Raw genomic sequence first — 12,738 nt, forward strand, 5'->3', positions numbered from 1 at the left:
GGATTAGTGAAGGGAGGTGGCAGGTGAGGTGGAACAAGGGTAGTGGGGAAGCTCCCCGGGTCCTGGTCGCGCGATGAAGAGACTCCTGGTGGCTCTTGCTATCTGCCAAGGCCTGGGAAGAAGTCTGTTAAACCGCCCCTTCCCGCCGCTAGACGGGGAATGATGTCTGAATGGATGTGAGCCTGTGCTACCCCTAAACAGATCCCGCCCCTCAGCTCGGCTTTGCTTGGGGGTAGGAGGCAGGAAACCGAGGTCTTGACTGGCGCTCCCCTCACCGCCCCTTGTGAAGGACCACGCAAGGTCCAAGGGGACGGGTGAATAACCGAGAACAAAGTCCTAATAAAATAGTCACTTTTATTTCTTAGCAAAACTATTTCCTCCGTGAGGGGTTATTTACAACAGAGAAGGAAAAGAAGGGATAGTAAATTCGCCGCGATCCGAAGAGGGTGGGGAGGTTCGTGGGAGGCCCAAAGGGAGAGAGACTGACCCACTTCTTCGCACAACTAACTGGAACTACTGTTTCCGGTTTCGACGGGAACGTCCCGACCGGGACGCGGTGGGGACCAGACCCCGATGGGGGAGGGGAGTCGCACAAACCGCCCGCCCGCCCGCCACCCCCCACCCCCGACTCCGGGCTGGCCCCAGGCCACCCGCAAGTGCGTTTTGGGAAATCGGGCTTCGGATCCAGGAAGAGGTAGGGCAGGTCTTGGCACGAGGCCCGCGGGCGCAGGCGAGAGGGCAGGGGCGGGGCCAGGGCGCATGCAAACCCCGAGAGGGGAGCGGAGCGACACGGAGGGGGACGGGCGGCGCGCGGGCAGGGGCGCGCGCGGCCGGGGCGGGTCATGGGCGCCGGAGCAGCACGTGCTCAATGTAATTCTCCAGCTCCTCCTGCTCCTGCAGCCGGCGCTCCTCCGCCGCGGCTGCCTCCTGCGCGCGCCGAGCCTGGGCCTCCCGGGCGGCGGAGTGGCGCGGAGGCGGCAGGGCGTGGTGATAGTGGCGGCGGCGCGAGGCGGCTGGTGGCTGCAGTGTCCGCGGCCGGATGTAGTTGGGGCCCGGGGAAAACACCTCGTCCTCCCGATCCCAGGGCGGGAGCACCTCGTTCCAGTCGGGCAGCTCCTCGTGAGCGGGCGCGGGGACAGGGGGCGGGGGCTGCGGGGAGCGGACGTGGGCGGGGGCGGGCGCGGCCCGGGGGCGCGGCACAGGCTCGGGCGGGGCGTTCTTCTTCCGCTTCCGCTTCTCCTCCACCTCCTCGATGATGCTGACCACGTCGTCGGCCGGCAGGTGTAGTTTGGTGGACAGCTCAATGAGGCTATCGATGGTCTGCGGGTCCATCTCGTCATCCTCTTCCTCCTCCTCCTCCCCGCGCTCCTCGGGCCCCTGAGCCTCCTTCCGCCGGTGGCCCGGCGTCTCCTCCTGGGAGCGCTTATCCTCGGCTCCGGCTTCCCCGTCCTCCTCCTCGGCGAACAGCAGCGCGTTCTGCCGCGCCCTCTCCGCCTCCTCCGCCTCCGCCTCCGCCTCCGCCGCCTCCTCATCCTCTTCCTCCTCCCTCTCCTCCCCGCCGCGCCTCTCCTGCTCCGCTTCCTCCTCCTCCCTCTGGCTCTCTGGCTCCTCCTCCTCCTGCAGCCCCCGACCCCCTAGGCCGCGCTGCCGGGCCCCGCCCTGCAGCAAATACTGGAGGAGCAGGTCCGAGGCCAGGTCGGCCAGCCGCTCCTCCTGTGCCGCGGCCTGCCGAGTGGCCTCTGCCTGTCGCCGCCCAGCCTCTACCTGCGCCAGCCCTTGCTGCAAAAGGCGCTCCCCAGCCTCGGAGCCGCCCAGGAGTGAGCTCTCTGGCCGGCGCGCCTGGGGAAAGGGGGCTCCCAGGCCTTGGTACGCTTTGGACAGGGGTGCCAATGCCTCGCCCAGGTGTGTTTTTGGGGAAGGCACTCCATCCCCGAACCGGTGGGTTTCGGACAGGGACTCACTCTCGGGCATACGCGCCTGAAATTGCGGGGAGGCGGGGGGCGGCAGGGGCGCGCGCTCGGGCACGCGCGCCTGGAACTCTCCCCAGGAAGCGCGCCACACGCGCTCTGGCCCGGGGCTCTCCAGGTTGACTCGGGTCAGCGTGTGCGTGCGGGTTTCCGTCTCTGCTGCTGCCGTTTCTTGCTGGCGCTTGGCATTGCTCGGACTGAAATCTCGCAGTTCCTGGAGCAGGGACGCTAGTGCCTCGAGCTCCTCGGAAGGATAGCCCACCTCGGGACCACTCTCCTCCTGAGTTTGGGGGCGAGACGGGACCGGGGGCGCTTGGGTCTCTGGAACCGGGAGGCTGTGCGTCTGGCTGCGCACGGTTTCGGTCAGCAAAGCTTCTTCAGCTTCTTCCCCTGGCCCCTGCTGGGAGCCGCCCGGCGCCGGGGGCGAGGCCGGACGGTCGAGTGCCTGCAGCAGCACCGCGGCCAGCGCTCGGGGATCCACGCCCTGGAAGAGCTCTCCTTCGGCTTGAGTCTCGGAGTTGCGAGCAGCTCGGACCTCTGGGGTGCTGCCATCCTTTGACCCGGGCACTGCGTCCCCGGCTACCGACTCTTTATGGGCAGAGCTGAAAGGAAGTGACTGCGCCTCAGGGTGTCCCGGGGGCGCTGCTCCCAGTCCCTTGCTCAGTAGGAGGGCGCAGAAGAGGACGGAAGCTGGCAGCTGGGGAGATTTCATGACCAAGGGGCTGCCGGAGACAGTCAAAAGAAAAGAGGGGATTTCTGTAAGAATTCCTGCTCTCCAGCCCTCCGTTCCCTTCCCCCACCTTTAATCAGGAAACCCGGGGCTTCCCGATTCCCCCAACCTTACCCAGAAGAGGGACGGTTGGGAGCAAGGGAGGAAGAGCTCGGGCCGATCTCTGGAGTCGTGGAAATGGGAAAGGAACGCCGGCAACCCCCGCTCTCCCAATTCTTCCTCGCCCCCTTCCTGAGCCATCACACTGCCAGCGCCCACGTACTTAGCACCAAGGATGGGGTGGGGGGAATCTCTGCTCCCGCCCCACAGGACTCCTGGATCGTGCGTGGGCGACTTCAGCAAGAGGAAAACGGCAACTCCCCCTTTACCAGGAGCCCTTCCCAGGGGCTCCCTGCTGTGTTTTAAATACCCCCATCTGGGAGAGGAGACAACCCTCCCTTACGCCCACGGCTGCCGAGGTTTGAGAGACGGACAGCAGAGTAATTACCAGCTGATGTCACGACGCGGGAGGTGGAGAGGAGGCTCGGGAAGGGGTAGGGACAGGGGAAGATCAGACGCGTACGCCTTGGACGGGGTACGAACGACGATCCAAGTCTGACGTCCAGTAGGCCGGGCTGAGCTGGGTCCGCGCGGCTCTTGGCAGCTCGCTAGCTTCGGCTCCAGCACGCTGGACAGCGCCCGCGCCGCCGCCGCCTTATAAAGGGAGCGCGCGGAGTCACGTGGGTGCGCCCCGCCCCACTGACGTCAATGTTCATTCATCGGGTAGCGGGCGGGCGCCCAGCGATTGGAGGGTGCGCGCCTCTCCGGCCCGCGCCTGCGTGCTGGGGCCCGCGGCTGGAGGGGCGTGCGCTAGCCGAGCGCCGGGAAATGAATGAATGAATGAATGAATGAATGAAATGCCGAGGCGGGCGGGGCAGGGGGCTACGAATGAATGAAGGAGGGACGAGGAGAAAAGGATGAATGAATGAATGGTAGAATGAATGGAAGGGTGGATGCAGAGGCCCTGGAAGGCGGGAAGGGTGGGTTACTGAGCCGCTAGCAGCCGCCGGAGCCAGCGCCGCTGAGCCGAATACGAAAGGGGCACTCCCAGCGTCTGAGTGGGCACCAGTCGGAGATGCTTCCTGGGGAGGCGGAAGATAAGGGTCCGAAAGCCGGGAAGGGGACCCGGCTGCCTAGCTCCCAACCGCACGGCCCTTGGGGAACCCGCCCAAGGACGGCGTGAACCCGAGAAGGGACGGACCTGCGCGCCTACGGGCGCTGTCCTCGGATCTGCGGTGCGGGGTTCCGGCCTTGGGCCGGGGCGGATGGGTGGATCTTGCAGTTTGGGTAATCCCCAACGGAAAGTGTCCGAATCTAGAGAGGGAGGGGAAAGACTGAGGATGTATGTGCCTTTGCGTCGTCTCTGGTCACGGCAGGTGCGCGTCTGAAGAAAAAAGGTGTGTCTGTCCTTCCGTCCGGCTGACTTCCGCGTTGCTGGTACCCCGCTGTGCCTTTCCAGCCCACCTCTCCCCGCCCCCCGTCCTGCTCCTTTCCCTCCCGCCGCTTCCCCCCGAAGGACGTTTGGAGGGCGAGAACGGATCAGGTGGGGAGGGGGTTGCGCAGGTGGGGGGGGGTGACTCAACTCCAGCTCTCTCGGCTCCTTAAAGAGAAGATTTGAAACAGCGGGGGGAGGGCTGCAACGTCAGAGACCGTCCTTCTCAGACCCTTCATCCGTATCTCCTGCCAGAGGGGTTGGGGCCGGGGGCTTGGACGGCTAGAGATTCCGGGGGGGGGGGCGGGGGGCGATGACGCACAGATTGCGCAAAGAGAATCCATCAGCGAGCTGGGTCCGGTGAAGGGAGACCGGGAGGGGCGGGGGTGGGGGGACGGAAATGGGGAGGGGGCAGAGGAGGGGAGAGGTAGGTGAAGGGAGCTGTCACTGCAGGAATGAAGGGGAGGGAAGGAGGCTGGAGGGGGCTGCGGTGCAGGCGGAGAGCGGTGCAGGGGCGCGGGCAGGGAAAGGGGGGAGTGACAATGACACACACCAGACACACAAGAATTGCGGACACAGGGGTGCTTGCGGGCACACGCAGGACACCTGCGCCCTGAGACAAGAAACCAGGACCAGGGCTGCCTGTCAGGGGCTCAGGAACACTTTGCAGTCAGTTTTTCTACCCCCTCCTCATCTATCTCACCCACTTCTCCGCGCGCACACACTCCCTCTCCCTCTCTCTGTCTCTCACGTGCTTTCCCTCTGTAGCCAGCAGTGGATTCTCGCTCCCATCAGTGGTTCGACTTTCCCAGAAGAAAGCCCATCGGCTTTGCCAGGAAAGAGGTGGGGGAGAGAGGAGAGAGAGGGAAGAGAAGGGTGGGGGGTAAGAAAGGAATCTGAAACAGGTAGATGGAATAAATGAGGAAAAAAAGATGTCCGAGAACCAAGATGACTGTGGAGATGCCAAAGAAAGGAGGGAGAGGAGGTGGGAGACCCTGCCGCAGCGCCTCCCCCCCTCACGACTCTGCAGGTCCCCCTTTCTCCCTTCCAGCTCTCTTCTTCCCCCCACCCCCATCTTCCTTTCACCTTTCCAGCCTGGTGACGGAGAGCCTGGGGGAATGGGGAGGGGGTCACGTTCCCTTCTAGAGGAAGATGAATCAGAGAGAGATGGCTCAGACATCTGGAGAGGGGGAGGGGAAGCCATCCAAGAGAGAAGGAAGCTGGGAGGGAGGGAGTCATGAGGGCAGACTGACAAGCTGATGGGGCTAAGAGACAGACCAAATGACAGCTGAGGAGAGAAACTGTACCCCTGTGCACTTGTGTGGGTGCGCGCACAGCTGGGTGTGCATATACATGCATGCGCATGTGTGTTTGTATGTACACAGTAGTGATTAAGAGATACAGGGGAAAAAGAAAGGGAGTGGGGAAATCAGCTGTGTATTTAATCAGATAAAGAATGGATGGTGGTGGCAGGGTTTCCAAATGAAATATATGGTCATTTCGTGCACTCTGTGTGGCTGTGTTTTTGCTTATTTCCAGGTGTCGGAGTGTATGTGTGAGTATGTGTGTGTTCCCACCCTGTCTGAGTACTTGCGTGGCTAGGAGTTTTTGAGTACACCCAGTCCTTGGCATCTGCTGGTATGTCTGAAGTGTGCCTGGCTTGGTGTGTCCTTAATGTGTGTGCCGCCTATGGATGTGTGCAGGTGTCTGCGTTCTTCCCTAGATGTATGTCTGCCCATTGCTCTGGGTCCTTCCATGGTTGGCAGTGTCAATTGGTGGTATTTGTACTGTCGTGTGCCTTTCATCTTTCCTGCCCCCCCCATTTCCCTCTACCCCTAGATTTCTGTGCCATAGAGTCTCAATATCCAAGTCCTTCAAAGCCCCCAAGTTCTGAGTCCTTCTCCCTTGTTTCCAGAGAGCTCCCCATTCCTCCATTCTTCCCCAACCTCCTGCCCTATCCCTCCCTCCACCCAAATCTGGGGGGTAAGGGGAACTTCCCAGAAACAGATACCCCAAGAGCCTCAACCATCATGGGAGGAAGGGTGGGATGGAAGTGGGGAACCAGGTGGAAGCCTGGAGCACCAAAGGCTATAGATCTAGACCATGTCCCCTCAAGCCTGGAAGACCTCCAGATCCCTGGGTCTGCTTCCGTCTCTCTCCATCCATCCATCCATCCGTTTCCAACCTGCATCAGCTCATATTCATCCACCCGCGGATATACCGCGCCCTTTGTACCCTGCTACTTCTAGGGGCTTATGGACTAGGGGCAGGCTCCTGGGATTGGGGAAAGGAGGGAGCCGGCAAGAAGGGTGAGAGGGTAAAGATAAAGAAGAGGGTGAGAGATCTGGAGCAAGCAGAGCTGAGAAGGGGCCTGAAGGGGATGTTTGCCTTTGTTTCTGGATCACCCATATTCTCCAGGGGGGCAGTGGGAGAAGAACGGGCCACCAGGGCACTGATCTAAGCTGAAGCTCTGGAGTAACCCGGGGAGGGGGCAGAGACTGGGTCTTTTCTCTGCGAAGGGCTGGGAGAGAAAGAGAGGGCAGGGGCTTGGGGCCCCTCCAGCAGCTCACCACCCCCCTGTCCCTCCCCCCTATTGGTGACTCACCTCTGCAGCCTTGCATTGCGTCAGCGCTGGGGGGGCAGGCAGGGAGGGGGCACTTTATGAGAGAGGTAGGGGTCTCCACTTTGAACTAAAAGAAGATGCTGAAGCCCCCCTGAAAATGGCCCCATTAGAAGGCATCCTAGCCCAAGTCCCTGTCCACCCCAGTTCTGTAGGATGGGGAGTCCAGGGAAGGAGACTGGGGAGAGGGCTGGGGGCAGCTGGTGGGTCCCGGGAACAAGATGAGTGACAGGAGGGGGTGCTCACCCTGGTTTTCAGTCCTGGGGTTCCATTCCCTCAGAACCCCCCCACCCACTCCTGAGTGGGGGAGGGGAGACCCAGCAAGCCGGGGGAGGGCAACGCCGCAGAGATGAGTCACCAAGAAAGGGAAGGCGAGCAACAGACAGAGACGAGGAGAGATACAGAGACAGCTACTGGAGAGACTGAGAATGGAAACTATGCCCACACCCCACGAAGGTGGTGTCCACAAACTACCCACAGCAAGGAAATTGTGTGCTGAACCAGCCCCTCCATCGACCTGCCAAACACACACAGAACACTAGCCTACAGTTACACTCAGCTGTTGAGACACACCCACTTACACAAACACAATGTCACACCTAGCCTGGCAGAGTGACCCAGACCTGTGCTGACGATGTGCCCAGGGCACTGGACACTCGCATTGACAGCCCTCATTCCTTTTAGGGGGTGGCGGGAGAGGATCAAAAACCCCACGGAATGAGACTTTAAAAATCCGAGACGTTGTGCTGTGCACACACGACGACACACACAAGTCGCCTGCCTCCCCATCCACACGTACATAGTAACATATCAAACACCGTCCTCGTGAAAACAAAAAACACTTGGACTCCCTGCTTCTGGGGTACACCAGGCACGCTGTTCCCAAGACGTCCCACCCTGACACCCTCGGCCTCGTACACACATGGACAGAAACGCAGACACACAAAGACACCCATGAACACACTCACACGGACGGAAACCACCTTGCACTGCCTCGCCCGCGTCAGCACACGTCTTGGCGCCCCCGCGTGTTACTTGTCGGGAGCGCAGTCTCTCGGCCGCGCGGGAGCTCGGCTCCTGGGGGCGGAGCCCAGGGTTCCCCTTCCCCCTCCTCCTCCCCACCGCGCGGGGCCGGTCCCGGAATGGGGAAAGCGAGCGCGGCGGGCCACTGGCGAGTCGAGCGCTGGGAGTTAGACGTCTGGATCCTGGTGGTTGAGAGAGGCTGGTCCTGGAAGCCAAGCGAAACTTGGGAGAGTGGCGAAGAGCCCACAGGATTTGGGCAGCAGCAGACTTCCAGGTCCAGGGGAGAGCGAGGCCAGGGGTCAGGCAGGCAGCCTCGGCTCAGAGCAGCCCGGCTCTTTCGGCCGCTGGGCCGGGGTGGGGGTGGGGACGCACGACGACCAGCAGCCCTCCTCCGCCCCCCACGCCCCCAGGAAGTCATTAGCCCCGTTGCCAAGGGGCTTGGAGATCTTCTTTAATACAGGCTGCCGGGGAAGGGGGGGGATGATGCATCTCTGTCCACCCCGTTGAGAAGTGAAACAGACACAGTGGGTGGGCAGAGGGACAGTTTTTATTACAATACAGCCATGGTCAAAGTGACAGGGAGGGTGACAGCAGAGCCAGGCGCAGGGGACAGAGCAACACCGACGCCAACCGGCGCTGGGGAAGGTGCTGGAGCACTGGCCGCCCTCTTTGCCTACCTTCTCCCACCCCAGCCCACCGCGCCCTCCTCTGACCACTTCCTGAGTTCCATTCCCAGTGGGCCTCGGGCTAGCTGTCAAGGCAGGCCTAACAACTGCTTATTGCCCAATACATTCATCGTCACACAGAGTTGAGGCTCTGGGGCATGTTCTGGGTATGCAAACCCGGAGAGGACCTCAACTACCACAATGATTTAGAAGTCACTTGGATCTTTCTGAGCCTGTTTGAGATTCCAAGACAGGAGACAGTGCCACGCAAATACAGCTGCTACTACTTGCAGTGAAATAGAAGACCCTCACAGTCAAAGAGCATCTGTGATCCAAAGAAGAGAAAAGTGTCCAGAAATATCTAGGGGTGGGGGTTCCAGTCACACTAGAAGGCAGCCTGGTTGGAACCAGGAGACAGCCCCAACCCCAGGCTGAGGGACTTGCCCTCCACAGCATCAAACTCTCCAGCCAGAACCCCCTGGTGGTTTGGGGGCAAGGAGAGGGCCTGTGAGACGGCAACATCAGGCAAAGTTGGGGAAACCCCGAGTCAGAGGGTCAGGCTCAAGAAGGGGCATCACCAGAGTGTAGACAGGGAACAGGGTGGCGGGGCCTTATAAACATATTTCATTTGCAGGATGAGGCGCTCATGAGGAAGGAAAATGGAATGGCGGAAAGACGGGCACCAAGGTGATAAGTGTGGGAGAGGCTCGGGGAGGAGGGGGGACTGACAGGAGGGGGGCGAGGAGGAGAGGAGCTCTGAGGGCTTAGGAAAGGGCAGGAGGAAGAAAAGTGACTTATTGAAAGGCTGAACTCCAGGGAGTGCTGGGCGTTGAACGCACTTCCCGCTCCCACCACAAGGAGACAGAAGGGAGAAGGGAAACGCTGGGAGAAGCCGGGAAGGGCAGAGTTCACTCCCAGGCCAGGACTACAAGCAGGGAAAGGCTCTGAAGCCTGTGAAGGACCCGCTCTTTGGCGGGCAACGGGAGAGGGTGGACAATAGCAGCGCAAAGAGCTCCCCCAAATCCGGCAGTCCAGGCCAGGGCTTGCGCCACGCTGGCTGGAGCGCTGGAGGAAAGATGGCGGACAGAAAGGACCAAGGCTGGGGAGGGAGGGGAAGGGACGTGAACCTCGGGGCCGGGCGGGTATCAGAAGTCACGCCCGAGGGCAGGGGGCGGGGTTGGCTGCGGATCTGCGGGAGGGGGCGGGTCTAAAGTGCATCTTTTCTCCCCGCCCCCTTCAAGCGAGGCCTCAGATGTCCGCCTCCAGAAGGTACTGTTCAGTGTAACCTTTGACCAACTCGAGCCCCAGGCCGGCCTGACAGAAGTCAGCCAGTTGTGGCCACAGATGGGGTGCCAGAAAGAGCTGACACATGACGTTGAGGCCGGCGAGGCGCGGGGCCTGGCGCTGCAGATGCCAAAGCAGTTGGCTTTGCACCTGTGCACCATCGCTGCCAAAGGCATCAATGTTGAGGTAGCGCCACGTGCCGTCGCCGCCGTGCGGGATGGGGAAGGGGCGCGTGCACAGAGTGAGCACCCGCGGACGCGCGCGGCTATCCACGCGCCACTCCAGGCCCTTGGCCGCCAGCAGGCGCAGGTTGCTTTCGCTCGGCCGGTAGGGCTGCCAGTCCTGGATGATGGTCCCTCCCGGAAGCACGTCGCGCTGCACCAAGGGCGACAGCAGGAGGCGCGCTACGTCGCCGCCTGCCTCGGACACGGCCTCAGTGGGCAGGGGCGAGAAGGTGCCGGAGGCCCGCAGCGCTGCCAGCCGGGCGCCCAGCCCAGCCAGGAGCGCCGACGCGTTGAATCGGACCAAAAGGATGCCCTGTGGGGGGCACGAGTGAGCGGGGGCGGGTGGCAGGACGGCGGGGTGCCTGTACCTCTAGGCTTCTTCACTACCACACGGGCTCCCACCTGGCCCCTCCGGGGAACCGACTCCCGCGGGGCGAGGCGAAGTGGGGTATGGTGCAAGTCTGGGTCCCCAAGGGGTAGCATGGAAGGACCAGGGTCCCAATGGCTGGAGCCCCAAAGAAAGGCGAGATGAGTTAAGAGGACTGGGAGTGTGGACAGCAAAGGGAGGCACATTAATCCGTAGAAGGGGGGGGGGGGACTGAGATTTGGATGCTCGGGTTACTGAAGAGGCCAGGCCGATGTGGGGAGGCGAGGTTTCAGAAGTCCAGGCTCCTGGGTTCTCCAGTACCCTGGAGTAGCACGGACTGAGGGGTTGGGAGCGGTGTGCCTTTCGCTGGACAGAAGCGAGGACTGCGAGCCCGTGATTGGCTGCGCGGGGGACGGGGTGGGAAGGGCGCCCGTAAGCCCCAGGGGAGAGGCCAGACCATCGGATCTCTCCTGTCCTTCTCACCTGCTTGGTGATTAGGCGGTATTTCTGCAGCTCCCGGGGGCCCAGCTGGTCGTCCCGGGTGAGCCGTGCCACCTTGATCCCCGGGTGCCGTCGTTTGACCAGCTGCGAACAGAAGCGCTGCAACACCCCGGCCACGCCTTTGCCGCGCTCCCAGGGCGCCACGCGCAGCCCCTCCACCAGCGCCGTCTCCCCGGCGTCGATCACGTGCACCGACTCCAGTGCGATCTGCGGACGGAGGCCGTTAGGGGGCCCCCTTCCTGTCTCCACCCTGCCAGGGTTCGGCTCACAAGGCTCGCCTCTTCCCACACGCTGAGCACTTCGTCGTCACCACCCTGGGCGCCAGAGCAGAGCCGGAGGCCTGCCCAGGGAGCGCTTCTCAGCACTTGGGTCCCGGGTTCCAGAGCTGGTGAAACGTCTCTTCCACCTCTTGACAAACTCCAGCTCAGCGCGCGCACCAAGTCCCTGACCGCTCACCACGCCCCTTGCCTTGGCTCCGCCCTCGGACACGCCCCCCGACGCTGCCCACCGCACTTGCCACGCCCCCCTGTGATTCTTGGCCCCGCTTTCGAGCTAATCCTGAAGCTCTTGCAGCTCTCCCTCCCTATTCAGGTCTACTTTGTGTGGGAGATCCGTCTACTTTGGGGGTTCTGGTTCCACTGTAGCTACCCTCACCCCAGCCTACTCCTAACACATTGCCTGCTCCCCTTTTTGTGTTCCAGCCCCCAGAAACTCCTCACACGGGTCTTCCAGTCTCGCACCTCTCACGCAGCCTGGAGCCTGGTCGCCCGGCCTATTCCGAGTTCTCCATGCCCCTTCAGTGTCTAGACCCTGGATCCACAAGCCCTACTCTTGGTGCCAGAGTAGATTCTATTTCCCAAGGAACCGGACAAGGGCTGCGGGAGAGGCTTGCCCCCTCCTACCTAAGATCCACGCACCCCCATTTCCTTCACCCCTTTTCCTCGTTGCCCGCCCCGCGGCTCTCACCACTCCTCCATTGCGCTTGGCCAGCACCACCGTGCGGTTGGGATCCCGGAGCCAGCTGTGGTAGCGGCTGGGAAGGTAGTCGAGGCCGCCGTAGATGCCCCCCGAGATGGCCAGCACCTCCTCGAACTCCCTTTCAGTGGCCACCATGAAGTCCAACGGCTCGGCCTCGGCCTCAGCCTCAGGCCCCAATCTGGAGCTGGACTTGGCCTTGATCTCAGGCCCTGACTTGATCCCCAGGGGTTCGGCCTCAGCCTCAACACCTGGATCAGACTTGGGCTTGGCCCCCAGGAACTCGGCCTCGGCTACAGGCCCTGAGTTGCCTCCTAGGGCCTTGGCCTGAGCCTCGAGCCCAGATCTGGATCTAGACTTGGCCTCTGCCTCCTGCGGATTGGTCTTGGAGCTTGGCTTTGCATCTGAAACAGGCTCCTTTTCAGCTTTAGGGACCTCAGAGTCAGCTATCCCACAAACAGCTTCCAGCTTCATTTCCCTGCAGAAAAGAAAGAACCCAGAAAAAGGATCACAGCCCTCTCTCCCCCTTCCTTTTCCACATCTGGCCCCCTACACACAGACATCTGGCCCCTCACAGACCCTTCCTGCACAAACATTCCTTCTCTCCTGCTCTCTACACAGACCCTGACCGTGAAGGTCTCCAGCCCCTTTCCTATAAAATCCATCTCCCAAGTTACCCACTCATTTGGGAGAGATCCCCTTCTTTCCCCAACCAGCCCCCAGAGAGCCCAACCCCATGTGCTTCACCTTCATCAGTCATAACCGTGGAGTCAGGCTAGCTCTGAACTCCCCCATGACCAGTCATCTCCCAGGGACTCAAACAAAGGGGAGAAAGCCTCTCGGTGAGGGGGAGATACAAATGGAGACACCCCCTCAAGGGCCCCACTACCTCCCCAAGACCTCTGCAAGGT

At 61.8% G+C, this 12,738-nt stretch overlaps 2 protein-coding genes across 2 annotated transcripts; both read right to left on the reverse strand.

The window, feature by feature from the left end:
- Nucleotides 1–840: 840 nt before the first annotated feature.
- On the reverse strand, nucleotides 841–2,679 carry VGF (VGF nerve growth factor inducible). Its single transcript, XM_007939997.1, has one exon. It carries the CDS (start codon nucleotides 2,677–2,679, stop codon nucleotides 841–843), a length of 1,839 nt encoding a protein of 612 aa, XP_007938188.1.
- A 7,045-nt stretch (nucleotides 2,680–9,724) lies between these two features.
- NAT16 (N-acetyltransferase 16 (putative)) lies at nucleotides 9,725–12,301 on the reverse strand. The gene is made up of 4 exons (XM_007940009.1): nucleotides 12,161–12,301; nucleotides 11,819–11,989; nucleotides 10,835–11,059; nucleotides 9,725–10,297 (listed from the first exon to the last, which is right to left on the reverse strand). The coding sequence occupies exons 1-4, from the start codon at nucleotides 12,299–12,301 to the stop codon at nucleotides 9,725–9,727; spliced, it is 1,110 nt and encodes a 369-aa protein (XP_007938200.1).
- Nucleotides 12,302–12,738: the final 437 nt, after the last annotated feature.

This window comes from Orycteropus afer, unplaced genomic scaffold, assembly GCF_000298275.1.
Source record: "Orycteropus afer afer isolate SDZICR_OR568_19922 unplaced genomic scaffold, OryAfe1.0 scaffold00006, whole genome shotgun sequence".
Lineage (NCBI taxonomy): Eukaryota > Metazoa > Chordata > Mammalia > Tubulidentata > Orycteropodidae > Orycteropus > Orycteropus afer.

Coding starts and splice junctions, on each gene's coding strand:
- VGF (XM_007939997.1), bottom strand. CDS start 2,679: ATGAAATCTCCCCAGCTGCCAGCTTCCGTCCTCTTCTGCGCCCTCCTA.
- NAT16 (XM_007940009.1), bottom strand. CDS start 12,301: ATGAAGCTGGAAGCTGTTTGTGGGATAGCTGACTCTGAGGTCCCTAAA. Junction 11,060..11,818: donor CCAAGCGCAATGGAGGAGTG/GTGAGAGCCGCG, acceptor CTCCGTCCGCAG/ATCGCACTGGAGTCGGTGCA. Junction 10,298..10,834: donor ACCGCCTAATCACCAAGCAG/GTGAGAAGGACA, acceptor TGCCCCCCACAG/GGCATCCTTTTGGTCCGATT.